At 32.9% G+C, this 14796-nt stretch overlaps 1 protein-coding gene and 1 long non-coding RNA gene across 4 annotated transcripts in view; one reads left to right on the top strand and one right to left on the bottom strand.

The window, feature by feature from the left end:
- Positions 1-13144, top strand: part of LOC106459040 (MOB kinase activator-like 2) — a 52971-nt gene extending 39827 nt beyond the window's left edge. For all 3 annotated transcript variants that reach the window (XM_013918615.2, XM_022385423.1, XM_022385422.1), the window contains exon 5: positions 5639-13144. In XM_013918615.2, coding sequence (XP_013774069.2) covers positions 5639-6213 — 575 coding nt within the window. In that variant the 3' untranslated portion in view covers positions 6214-13144. The remainder of the gene's footprint in view (positions 1-5638) is intronic.
- LOC111085682 overlaps positions 12910-14796 on the bottom strand; it is a 15308-nt gene continuing 13421 nt past the window's right edge. The window contains exon 3 of the long non-coding RNA XR_002610498.1: positions 12910-12920. This is a non-coding gene — a long non-coding RNA (uncharacterized LOC111085682). The remainder of the gene's footprint in view (positions 12921-14796) is intronic.

The following is a 14796-nucleotide window of genomic DNA, read 5'->3' as shown; positions in this document are numbered from 1 at the left end:
TAGTCTTACACTGCTACATTAGGGACGGCTAGCGCAGATAGCCCACGTGTAGCTTTGCGCGAAATTCCAAAACAAACAAACACTTGACAGTTATCAACAGAATGTTTATAAAGTTTTCTTGGAAGCTCATTAACTAATTACAGTATATTTAAAGAGGTTTTAATCATCATAAAAATGATATAATGTAGCAGTGGCTCCTTCTCAACCTCTCTCTATCATCTGCTGTCTTCTTTATCTCAACATACAATTCCACATCTTGTAAATTGTCCAGCAGTTCTTTTCTCTTTCTACCCCTTGGCCATTTCTCATGAATCTTTCCTGCTAGGACCTCTTTCATGAAAGTATGTCTTAAAACAATGTGTTCCACCCTTATCTTTTGCCTTTTCCATGTTATACTTATCAGTTTCTATTGTCCTTTACCATCTCGAGCATTACTCGTTACTTATCCCATTCATTCATGCTGATTATTTTTCCATTTGTCCCTAAACTCATGTTTCAAAGGTCTTTAATATTTTGATGTCTTATTTCTTGGTGTCAGTGTCTTTGCTCCATACCACACTCACAAAACAGTCATGGCAAATTTTATAAAATTTTCTATTCATCCACTTGGTTAACTATCTTTTTCTTTTTGCTAAACATCATTTCACTTCTTAAATACCTAAACTGACTCACTTGCTCCAGTTGTTATCCATTTGGTGTGATATTCTACTCATTGTCACTCCTTTGGGATATGTTCATTTTCTAAACATTAATTTTCATTCAAATATTTTTTGTCATCTCATTCAAACTTTCTTCAGAACTCTAGCCACTAGAGTTTTCTAATCTGCGTGTCTTCACTCTCTAACAACAGATCTCTTTCCAGTCCCACCCATGCTTCTATAACCATTGGCTCTTCCTAGACATAGAAAAGTATCAGAGGTAACGAGCACCATGTTTCCTTGCTTTTCTTACTATTCCAGGTTCTAACACTATTTGCCACTCTCACTACTGTTTGACTCGTATACAATGCTTTGATTAACTGTCTGTCTGTTCAGTTCTCTTCAGTGTTGTTGAGTACTAGAAATAACTTCTTTCAGTGTATTCAATCAAATGTTTACTGTAATCTACAAAGCATATGTAAAGATCATAATCCAGTCTTCTTTCATTTAGTAATCTCATCTTTTCAGTTGCCCCTCTCTTTCCACAACTTATTTGGAAGCCAAACTTATTCTTTGTCAATATAATCCTTCCATTCTTCAAGTTAGAATCTTCTGCATGATCTTTGATGCCTGTAAAATCAAGTTTATTGTTCAGCAGTCTTCACATTTCCTTATATTTGCTTTCTTTTCCAAAGGAATCATTACCAATTTTCTGAAGTCTTCAGGCCATTTCTTTTTTTCATACATCTTCTTGCACAAATCCATCAGTTCTTTTTTTCCTTCTTCTCCCAGAGTTTTATTGTCTGTGTTGTCATTCCATCCACACCTTTCACTTTGTTGATCTTCAAACCTTTCATTATTGTTGTTACCTATTTTCAAAAATATAAGAACTGAGGTCATCAACATCTTTTATGCCTTCTGTCTCAATTTTTTTTTCTCCTTCTCGTACATCTTTTTATGTACTCTTCTTACCTTTCTCTCACATTCCTTATTTCTGTTAGAAGTTGATACTCATTATTGATGATTGAGCTGTTACTACTTTTTCGTCTAATCTTGCTCATGATCCACCATTCCATTTTTTCTAGTTTTTCATTCTGTTTGGACCACCACTCATGTTTGGATTTGTTGTTAAACATTCTATACATTTGGTAACCTGTCCCATTGTTGATTCACTTCCATTTGTGGTGTTCCTCCATCTCTTCTATTATTCCTTTTTTTTAATTACTGCTTTTCTCCTCGCTTATCTGGTATTATTCATCACACTTGCTGTTATCACATCCTTTGATCTAAACTAATGCTCTGTGACAGTTTCTTCTATTGCATTTTTACTCCATTTACTCCTTCTCCAACTCTTTGCTAAACTTTCTCCAAAGTCTCCTCTCAACAGCTTTAAGTTCCAACATCATTTAAAAAATTTTTTCCTCCTTTGCATTTCTTCAATTGCTGTCTTTATTACCAAAAAATTGTGGTTAGTCCACAATAAGCTGACCACACAGCTGCAACATCTTTCACTAATAATAAATTTGATATAATTTTTAACTCCCAGCTTCTTCCAAGCATTGACTTCCATGTTTAAATAATGTATTTGTCATGATCTACTTTTTCTTCACCAGCAGTTAGTGAAAATAATTGTATTGTGACTCGTACATCATTATGTATGGACAAAGTCATGGACCCACAAGCAATTTGATGTATAAAATGTGTTTAAAAAGCACATATGCACCCTGTAGTTAATTTTAGGGTTAAATGGGTTTGGTGAATTTCCAGAACTTATCATTAACCTTGGACAAAGAATATAACCAAACTCATTTAGTGATAGTTTGAAATTTATATAAAGTACTAAACTTGAAATATAGTAAAAATAAAATTTTACTTAAAGCTTTTAAGAGCAGTATTATTATTGAATTTTGTTAATCATATCCAGACTTCAGATTAACAAATATTAAACTGTTTGAAATTCAAAACTGCTTCTCATCACCAGTTCAACTCATTATTTTAAAGTTCTAACTGGTGATAAGTATATTGCATTATAAAATATCTTGTACAATACTTGATGGCTTCTGAACTTCCCAGAAATAAGCTCTCTTATACAGACTGAGAGTCACCTAGTATTAGTCTTCTTATTCCTCCATGCGAGTAGGGTGCACAGATTTGTATCTTATACAGATTGAGAGTCACCTAGTATTAGTCTTCTTATTCCTCCATACGAGTAGGGTGCACAGATTTGTATCTTATACAGATTGAGAGTCACCTAGTATTAGTCTTCTTATTCCTCCATATGAGTAGGGTGCACAGATATGTATCTTATACAGATTGAGAGTCACCTAGTATTAGTCTTCTTATTCCTCCATACGAGTAGGGTGCACAGATTTGTATCTTATACAGATTGAGAGTCACCTAGTATTAGCCTTCTTATTCCTCCATACGAGTAGGGTGCACAGATTTGTATCTTATACAGATTGAGAGTCACCTAGTATTAGTCTTCTTATTCCTCCATACGAGTAGGTTGCACAGATTTGTAGATAACAAATTACTTCTTATATTTAGGGATTACATATTTGAAATGAACATCTTTTTTAAAGGTATATATTTTTAGATTTAAAAAAAGGGCTTTGTATTTTTAGGTGATACATCTTTGAATTTATTTTTTTAATTCTAACATTAAACTTAAAATACATTTAGTTTTAGTGTGTGGCTCTGCTTTATATTAAAGTTAATTTATTTTTTAATATAAATTACTATTGTTCTATATATGGTAATGCTATTACTTCTGGTTTCTTTGGTACATGAGACTTCAAGACTGGTCAGTATTTATAAACTCAAATGAAAGTCATATGAAACTCCTTCCATTTCAAAAACTCTTCATAATACTTCATAATGCAAGTTATGATAATTACTTATAATCCTGTTAGCATAATTATTAAGTATTTTAACTAAATTTACTTGAAAAAGTTGGCTTACAATACACATCTATTTCTAAAGTACCTTGTAAATTATTAGCAAAAGTATTCAAGAATGGCAAGCTAGACTTTTGTTCACATTCAACAGTAAATTATATATTTGAATGTTTAATACTTAAATGTTGGAAAAAGTCACTATGGCTCTGTGATTGAAAAATAGTAGATGGATCATCAACGTACCTTAAAGTGACTTAAATTTAAATTCTGTTGGGCATTTGTTTAACCACTGTACTTCATAACACCTCAGAAGGAATTAACCATAACAGGTGTAAGCATAGATCCTGTACTAACACTATCAATCTGATCATAAAATGTTCCATTAAACACAAAATGTGATTTCTTATATCAAATTAGAATACATCTTAGAAAAGCTATTTACTATACCTGACGAAACCATCTGTTCTGAGCATAAATCAGTAGTCTTTTGTGGTAGGTTGTTAGTGTAGTGACACTTCACATCAAGGTTGGCTATATAAATAGTTATTAATCTTCATATTCTATACTGAAGTTTAAATTTCTAAACTATCTTTTATGGTCAATTCATTATTCATATACTAATGAAAAAATTAACCAAAATACTGGATAGTTTATTATGTAAGTTCCAATATTTAAATGTTTCTCTTACAGGAATGCTCTGTTTGTGAATTTTAGGAACCGTATATTATTTCAGCATGAGAACCAGTTGGTCTAAATTATTAGTACACTTTCTTGGTTATAATTTTGCCTTTCTTTAACTGCAATATATATTGTGCTAGTTTGTTTCCCTTGTAGATGGTGGATCAATATTCTACAATTACTTAATATATTGTTGATTTTCTCAACATAGTCTTTTTTTTTATTCCATATTACTATCATGTTTCTTTTAATTGGTTTTGCTATAATTAAAGCAGTATCTTACCCAAGTTTAACAAGAGATTTATGTTCTTCTTGGAATATCTTGTAGAATTTTTTTCAAGAGTTATAGTTGTAAAATGAAGACAAATGTAAATGTATTCTTATTATATCAAGTTTTTCTTTAGTACAGAGAGTTATGCATCAGTCCTTTAAACGTCTTAACAAGATTCAAAGGGTGATGAAAAATGACTGTTAAATTACAATGTGTTATGAACAAGCCCAAAATATATTCCACGTATTAATACCTTTTTTCCCACTTCATTATGTTTGTGATTAGTAAGATATGACATCAGTAGGCTTATTTATAATAAATTTCCATGTTATGTAGAATGAAGTTGATTTAACTTATATTATTGTTTGGTTCTACACACTGGGTTCACATTTAATACATTTCTTTTCAACTAAATTCTTTAAATTATTGGAATCAAATTTAGAAACATTATTCTTTATGGCTAGCAAATACTCTAAGTTGTCAATTCAAAAACTTAGATTACGTACAATTTATAAGTAGGGATTAATTATATGTGATGCAATCTAATTCAAAAACTATAGAATAACTTGAAAAACCATCGTATAAAAAGTTACATTTAGCATTAGGAAGAGTTTATCCACAGGTTTAAATGTATTTTTAAGTCTATTGTTAGAATACAAAATTTAATTTCAAAGTCTTATCTACAGATTTGTTTACCCTTCATATGTTGAAGAATACATAGGTTCTACTACTAGGTGGCTCTGAAAGTCCAAAAACCACCAAGTATCACATGACATATTGTATAATGCAATACAGTATATGTATTACCAGTTAGAACTTTATGAACTGATGATGAGGAACAATCACAAGTTTGGTAACTGTTAATCTGAAGCCTGTATTGAATAAACAGAATTCAGCAATACCACTCCTCTTGAAATTGTAAGCTTTAACTAAAATACTAAATGTTTTGTGATAATGCTCACATAATTTTATATCACTCTTATTCCAACATTGACAGAAATATTATCAAAAATACAACAAAAATAACTTTTTTTTTGCACCATAAAAAAACTTTGTTCTGAATCTTAGTTTCAGTATCTAATTAAGTGTATTTTCATTGTTGAACTTCATAGTTGTTTATTTTGTTGTGTATTAAATCATAAGTTCTCTTTCAGATAAGGAGTTCCCAACATCTTTTGAATCCATAGTGAAGAAAATTCACAGGTTATTGTTCCACGTGATAGCCCATGTTTACCAGGCTCATATCAAGGAAGTAGTTCTTCTTAATCTGCATGCTCATCTCAACACACTCTTCTCTCACTTTATGATCTTCAACAAACAATTCTGTCTCGTAGATGAAAAAGAGACTGAAGTGCTTCAGGACTTAGCTGTTGCATTGAAACTGTACTCCTCGGAAGATGAGAAGAGAGAAACTGATGAGCAGAATGACACTGGAAAAGAGGTTAACATAGACAGAAGCAAGCATCTTGTGATTGAGAATTCAGCAGAGTCTGGAGCTCCAGAAAATGATTTATTTATTAAAGAAGGAAATAAAAGATCTGCATCCCCTTGCATTGTTTCCCAGTCGGTATCTACTCCCTTTATATCATCATCTATAACGGCCTTACACACGCGAGCTAATTCAGGTGGACCTTCAAACACCAATTCTTGTGCAATGGACACTACAATATTTACTGGTGGTTCTTCCTTTGCAGCTTCTTGTGGGTCTTCACCGGTGAAGTTCCAATAGTCAGTACCTTATTGGGCCTACTCTTACTGCATTGGTGATGATCACAACATCAGAATTTACGTGAACAGATTTCAGAAGCATGTTTTTGAAGAGAGTGTGAATGATCATGCTTAGGTTACTGTTAGTCAGCACATAACCATCTTTATTGATACCTTCATCTGGAGACAGGTACATGTGCTAGTAGTTTGGTGTTTTGTGTCATTCCCATTGCAGGAAGCTCTTTATCAAATCAAGTTTGCACCTAGAAGCTAGGTAGTTTAGCTTCATCACAGAAGATAGCATTGGGAGACTGGGTGTCAAACTCATCACTCAACAAATTTAAAACTAAGCTGTTATAGTTTGAAGCAGGGAAGTATTTAGATTATTTGGGTGAGCCAGTTTATAGTATTTGTTAGAGTTACTCCCTCCCCCCCTTCTATAAAACTGTTCAGATTTTTTTTTTAAATAAACTGAATTTTTTTCTAGTTTACAACTGTTAAAAGTATTTATTTTGATGTAAAAAGTTTTTCCCCTTTTAATTATGTCATAACTTTCTGTTTGTGATAGTGAACAATTGAAATGGTTTTAAATTTAAGAAGTAGGGTTTTTAGAAATTTTCCTTGAACTTTGCATTGATATATTTTTAAAAAGTCCATTTGGTTTGTATCATGAGTGAAATTTTATTGTTTGTATTATTTTAATTAAAAATAGTGTTAAAGGTTTTCATATTTTGCTTATTTCTGAGCTGTAGGTAGTTAAGAAACAAAATTCGTGGCACAATTATTAAATAGAACTGTATAATAGTTTAAAAATTTCGATCTTTTATACTCTTAAAGAAAAAAGAATTAGTTGATAAAATATTTAAGTTCAGGAAGTGCTACAGGTTATTAAGTTCTATATTAGAGGAAAAAAAAACAGTTAAAACTAGAAGATAAAAAATGGAATTGGATATTTTAACACAAGTAGCTGGTGCTCTGATTATTCACTTCAGTGAGCATTACATTTTAAATGATTGTATGCTAATAGACTTAGTGTAACTATAATCTTATATGTGAAAAAACTTTAAGAAATTTTGGAATTTGGTAAAATACTAGTTAGTACTTTCTTCCAACATCTTTTATTCACTATTTAAAACATGAAGTATTCATATAAGAAATTTAAAATATCAGACTTCCAGTGAATGAAAACTTGGCAGATGGCATCGTTAAATCAGATTGGCTTCTGATGTTTATGAAAAAAGCTAGACAGTTGTGAGATAAAAATAATAACTTTAATCGTAATATATCACTTAAATAACTAACCATTTGTAAAGTGTACTATACACAAATCTTTATTAACATGTACATATCAGTGTAGGTAACAGATCCACTGTTAAAAAGCTTATTTGCTTTAAGGGAAAAGTTCCTCATACAAACTCTTTTACTGTAAGCCAAAGTCTTTTTTTTTAAGATTTTTTGTTTCTTTACATTAAGAAACAGTCTTTTTGTATAGCCATGTCTTTGTTAAATGTAAGGAACATTCTTTCTCTATAGAGGAACAGACTAGCATTATACACCCTGTATTTTTTTACTGTGAGAAGCAGAATTCTGACACAGGCTGTAGGTAATTTCTTAAAAGGAACTAATTTGTTTGTTTATAATAAAGAACAGGCTTCTTGCACTGGCCCTGGATAGTTCACTGAAAGGAACAGATTTACTGTATAGACCTTGTGTTTGTTTATGGTAAGAAGTAAGCATCTTGTATAGACTTTGTGTTGTTTATTGTAAGGAGTAGTCTCCTTCTACAGGTCCTGGGCAGTTTACTGAAAGGAGCAGATTTACTGTATAGACATTGTGATTGTTTATGTTAAGGAGTAGTCTCTTTGTACAGGCCCTGGGTAGTTTACTGAAAGAAACAGATTTACTGTATAGACATTGTGTTTGTTTATAATAAGGAGCAGGCATCTTGTACCATCCCTGGAGAGATCACTGAAAGTAACAGAATTACTGTATAGACCATGTGTTTGTTTGTGGTAGGGAGCAGCCATCTTGTACAGGCCCTGGATAGATCACTGTAAGGAACAGATTTACTGTATAGACCTTGTGTTTGTTTGTGGTAGGGAGCAGGCATCTTGTACCATCCCTGAAGAGATCACTGAAAGTAACAGATTTACTGTATAGACCTTGTGTTTGTTTGTGGTAGGGAGCAGGCATATTGTACCGTCCCTGGAGAGATCACTAAAAGGAACAGATTTACTGTATAGACCTTGTGTTTGTTTGTGGTAGGGAGCAGGCATCTTGTACTGTCCCTGGATAGTTCACTGAAAGTAACAGATTTACTGTATAGACCTTGTGTTTGTTTGTGGTAGGGAGCAGGCATCTTGTACAGGCCCTGGATAGATCACTGAAAGGAAGAGATTTACTGTATAGACCTTGTGTTTGTTTGTGGTAGGGAGCAGGCATCTTGTACCGTCCCTGGAGAGATCACTGAAAGTAACAGAATTACTGTATAGACCTTGTGTTTGTTTGTGGTAGGGAGCAGGCATATTGTACTGTCCCTGGATAGTTCACTGAAAGTAACAGAATTACTGTATAGACCTTGTGTTTGTTTGTGGTAGGGAGCAGGCATCTTGTACAAGCTCTAGATGGTTTACTGCTGTGTTTTCCAAACTTTTTTTTCACTGATGACACCCTAACCAACTTACCTTGATTACATTGACATCCCTGTTGCCACAAGCAATACATTTTTATGATCTTAACTATTCTTCATCTGATAAAACTCTCACACAGTTTTGAAACTACTAAGTTTCATGAACGAAACAGACTTGCTGCTTAGACTGTTTTTTCAAGTGTAAAAAACATTTATATTGTTGAATTGTTGTGTTTGGTTCATACAAGTGTGATGTCAGCTTAGTTTCGTGTACAATAAGTAAGAATTTTACCATGAACCTGTGTGGAACATCCAGGCTGCTTATGGGTAACTGTGTGTTCTTCATATCATGAACACATACTGAAATTTTGAATGAACCACAAATGCTTCCTCTGTTTCTTATTGAAAATTTCCTCTAATAAAATATGTACTATTTGTAACTTCTCATGCTCAGTTCTAGAAAAGGTTGTAGGATTTTTTTAAATGGACTTGAAATTCTTTACCTGATAGTTTTATTTAAAAAATGTTAGGTGAGAACGTTAATTTTTATTTCGGTGTTTTAGTTGTATGTTATTGTTGTCAGTGGTTAGATTTTTCTGAATTAAAAGTTGTCTTCTATTTTAAAAAAGCGTTTCTAAGTTTAAGTTAACACTCTTCTAAAGCTATTTTAGTAACTTCCAGAACTTTTTTAAAATCAACATTTGATAGAAATGAAGTAATAATTTATTTGGTACTGATAAGTTTTGTTGTTAAAGTCTCTTGCCCCTTAATGTCTAGCTACAGAGAAAATTGAGTATTTGTTCAGTTATTTTGCTGCTGTATTCTATTGGGAATGTGTAGTTGCTATAGTTTTGTTTCTAACTTTACTGTTCTGGCTGTATTAAGAGATTTTTTACTATCACATTCTTGTGACCTTCTTTTCAGTGTGGATCAGAATCTTATGTTTTGAATATATAATCTGGTTTGAGGATGTGAGTTGTTCTCATTTCTTGCTGTGATGACTTATGATTACCTTCACATTCCTGCACTTGAATAGGTTATTATGGTCAGAATGACACCAGTCATTATGTAAAAAAAAAATACTAGGAGGTTACTGGACTTGAGTCACTCAAAGAAACAACTTATTAGAAATTTCTCATTTGTGATACAACAAATTTTATAGTTGAGAAAATCTGAATATATGTAAATTCAATGAGAAAAAGTACTTGAATAAATGCACCTTCAATTTCAACTTTGGTGCATGATTTAATCTAAGTTAACATTTTTATTTACAAGTTATACTACTGTGATTCATGTAACTTTTGATTTGTGTGTAAAAAAAACCAATATCAGTAGGACCTGAAAATGTTGAAAATAGAAGGTTTTATTTTGTAACCAAATTATGAAGCTGCCGATTATTACTATTATTTTTAAGAAACTCTATAACCCTAACTGATTTTATTTGTGTATGTGAATATGTCTCTGGAGCTGGTATGTTGGAGATTTTGTAGATGTATGTATATATTTAAGAAGGTATTCTATTTAAGAGAGTAAAGTTTTGAACCTGGTAAAACTTGATAAAGGGCTTAATCTAAAGTGTGGTGTAAGGTAAACCTCATTTCAGAATACTTACCAGGTAATGTTGCCTTGATAATGAAGAAACCATAAGAGCCTTATCACAAAGAAGTGTACATTGATGGCGTTGTTAGAGATAGTTATTTCTTGTATAGATAGTTGACTATTAGCTTGTACATAAAGAAATCACGTTATTAAGTTGATGTTAAACCTTGAATGTCAGTTTACGTTACACCAACATATCGTACATACTGACTTCTCTTTCTTCTGTCGGTAACAAGGGATGTAACCACCAGAACGCTTCTTTCAATAGCTTGAGAAGAGCCTTGAAAAGACAACGATATCCAGTACTAGATGAACCAAAAAAAAAAATCTTTAACTGTGGCAATACTTAGGCTCATCTCATACCTGTTGCCATAGTGAGTCATCTTTCTTGCTCATTTGATTATTAAATGATGGATCAGACACGTTTAGAAAGACTATGCGACGTTGCTGTAATTTACGGAGATTCCCTTCTCTCTGGCTGTGACTGTGTAGCAGATCAGTACTCTTAAGCTTTGCTTTTCTGTACTTGCATCTCGTCTAGTAATCTGTTCTTCCGTAGACTCTAGTTAGTTTTAAGGAATTCTGGAAACTTAGAACTAAATCCTTAGCTCTGTAGTCAGATTTTTTGTAGATGTTATCTCATTTTATCTTTCCGATATCACTAGAAAGAAAAATAATTGTTGTGAATTAACTCCCTCTGATACAATTGAAAAACGGCTCCTTTTGTGTTATAAACCTACTGGTAAAGAAGAGTGACGTAAATAACTACAGTCACCTGTTGTTGTTTTTTTCTAGAGCTTTAAGTAATATTTGTCAAATAAAAAAGATAACATTAGTAATTTTCACTTCACAAAAAAAGCTTTATATCACCAGAAACTACGTAATGTCTGTGGGTACGTAGTTTGTACTTGTTAAATACATAGATATAGCTGATGATGCCTAAAGGTCAAATTGACAATGAGTATTTATTTTGCAACGCAGTGAACTTTGTTGAATAAGAGAATATTTTGTTAAGTGTAGAAGTACTGAATGTCCATAGCCATGAATAGCTTGAATGACCTGTCTGTACAAGCTGTAATTTCTGTTAGTTACAATGTGTTAGTTTAATATGGAGTTAACTAACTGTAGAATACACGCTTTATAAAAAGTATTCTTTGTTGAAGATAGATATTGTTGCAGTTCTCTAAATGTAGGCCAAAATTGAGAGAGAAATCTATATAGTATATATATAGAGACAAATTTGGAAAAAACAGTGAATTTTAAAACAACCCTGAATGCATACAGAGGTTGAGTACATTATATTAAAACGATTTTGGAGCCTGACCACGTCGTTATAGTCCATTTCGCTATGTCCGATCAAGCTCTTAATAGGTAACAAGGGGTCCGGGGTGGCACAACAAAAAGCATGTTTATGGGGAGGGGCACCTTAAAAGTATGTGCACCACTGCTCAAACTAACAACCATGCATATCTTGACAATGTCACTGCAGCATATTTTCCATTATAAAAGGCTCACTTGTAAGGTTGTCATGCTTAAGACACACCATACCTCACTGCATCTAAGTGTACGAGAACGACGATGAACCTGTTTCAACACTCCAATCACATAGAAATTCGTGCACGCTGGGTCCTGGGCGAATTGACCAATGTGTCTCTTATAGAATAGCATGAATACCCGTTTCGTTCTCCAGCTGTTTGAGGTTCTCGATGGTTGATTGTATACGCGTGATTTGTGTCACTTTTCCAGACTATGTTGTGTACTGTTGCCTGTGGTACGTGGGCGGTTTTTGCTACTGACCTTGGTGTTCGTGGATCCTCGCCTGTTACAAGATGACTGGGGTAGACTAATTGCAGGTCCTTTGAGTATTAAGAGATGAGGATCTCATTAGATGATTAATACTGGGACCCCTTTTCAGTGGAAATATATAGAATAATCGCTTAAAAAATTTCCTCTGTGAAGCTGATCACGATATTAAATTTTAGCTGGTCTCTTTTTGGATGGTCCTGATACTCCGTTTGGATCTATATTCCTTTGTTTTCAAACATCATTTAATACAAGGTATACATCCCTTCTTTGAAATCTTAAATCTCCAATCTGAACATGTTTTGTGATATGAATGTGCGAATATTTTGCGTAGGAGGGGGATGTACTCTTCCCAAACGACGATAAAGTTTCGGTGGTATCACACTACCTACGCAACCCCCAAACAATGTCAAAATGTATCTTTGACACATTCCGATCCAATGCCAGCTTATATCGGCTGTGATTGTCACGTGACTTCCTGATTTGCATATTCAATTAATATAACGTACTCAACCCTGTATATTTGTATGGCACGTTTAATGTTATCTGTTGTAAAATGGTGTTACATGTAAGCTTCTACAATGTAAAATTAAACAAGCACTACTTCTTAATATTTTGTACAGATGGCGCTACCTTGACAACACTTCTGTTTATCATCTTGAGAAACAGTTCGAAATGTTTTATAATTCACAGTTTTTCTATCTCGGTAATTGAAACAATATTTGTTCTTTGATTATTCAAAGTGTTATAAAAAATATACAACAAGTTGTCAACCATTCTTATTTCCTGTTTTAGTTCAAGCTGTTATCTTTGGCTGTCTATTTGTATACTAGCACTGGTTACACTTTACCGTTTTTGTCTTGTATAAAGATTTAAGGACATGCTAGTCACCGACAAAATAATAAAATATTTAGAGGAATTATATTACTCTCAGAGTCGTACTTTTATTTCAAACACACACATTTTGTTGCCTTTAAATTCAATTGTTTAATACATTTTACATTCTTTATTTTTTTTCGAATCGTATGTTTTATATATATCAGAATTGCAGATTCATTTTTATGAAGCATGCACAATTATTCAGTTAACATTACATTAAAATCATATTGAAACTGTTTACCACCATCGTCAATATGAAATAACCAAGATGTTTAAGTGTATTCATGAACTTCCTTTTATATATCTTGCACTATCACCAAGCTGCAGAATGAGAAACGTTATTCATTCAGCATACGTATATGAATTTTTTTATTCACTTCACAATTTCATTTTGCTCTCCTGGAAAAATTTATGCTCGCGCCCATGTCACCAAGAGTAGCCTTTTTTTTTTTACCGAAAACATACTTTGAAACGAAAAAATAAGACATTGAAATATGTTTACGTAAAAAATGTATATAGTGGAAACTGGAAATATCATAAGAAAAGAAATGCATAAAAAATGCCCTTTAATCCCATCGTTTCTGTAAGGCAATTTATTTAATGAACTGATCATACCTGACGGAAAAGTACATACCTCCCAAGAGCGACCAGGCTATAATTTTTTAAAGATATGGTACTAGCCTACAAAACATTTCCCGCGGGGGATGAACCATATCGACACCGGTGGGTAATATGTACATACATCACGCTCGTAAATCATGAATTTTAGCTATTTAACATGCTTTAATCATATGTAATAAATGCCAATTTGATCATACTGCTATGTCAATTACCAGACAGATAAGTATAAAATTTTGACTCCAGGAAAATTGTAAAAGCTACTACCGCCACCTTTTCATTTTGAACTGCTAACCAGCCGGCTTCAGCCAATCAGCAGCACTCAACCATCCATACTAAGGGATTGATTGGCACTTTTATAATACACCCACAGCTTAAAGTGCATGGAATATTTCGTGATATTACATGTATTCGAAGCCGGCTCTCTTATCTCCGAAATCCAGAGCTCTCTACCTCAGATGTAACCCGCACCCCTTGACGAAAAATGTGGTTCAGTGTCCTATGTAATTTAAGACATACGGAGCCCCTTAACGTCTGTTATATTGTTTAGCCTAAATGAAATGGTGTTTACCTTGCTACAGCAATGCCCATTTTCCGTATTTTTTAATGAACCCATAATGAAATAAGGTTTATCTGAATAGAAAAAAAGTTCTCGAATCTTTTTGACTCTTAACTACTATTGAAAGGAGGTTTGCTTTCGACAACAATTGGTTATTTTTTTCTTTTTAATTTGTCACCACTAAGTGTCTGGATATAAAATGCCCAAAATCAGGGGTTATATTCAGTGGTGGGATTCAAATATTTTAACAACAGGTTCTCTCACTAGCAGCATGTAAAAATATTAGATATTAAAAAAAAGGAGGGGGCAGAAAGCCCCCCCCCCCATCACTGACAAAATAAAAATAGGCCGTCACGGATAGTGTTAAAGATTCTTTAGAAACTTTCAATTAAAAAAGTGTTTTATAATCTTTCAACTTAACAAAATCCAAATCTTTATTAATTTCTTCCATACGTAGTACGTTAAAAAATATATTTCAAAAAAAGGGGTCCTGTTATATTTGGAGCGAAAACACAAAA

The sequence above is a fragment of the Limulus polyphemus genome, unplaced genomic scaffold (assembly GCF_000517525.1).
Source record: "Limulus polyphemus unplaced genomic scaffold, Limulus_polyphemus-2.1.2 Scaffold551, whole genome shotgun sequence".
Taxonomy (NCBI): domain Eukaryota; kingdom Metazoa; phylum Arthropoda; class Merostomata; order Xiphosura; family Limulidae; genus Limulus; species Limulus polyphemus.
This window is presented reverse-complemented; position numbering and strand designations above follow the sequence as displayed.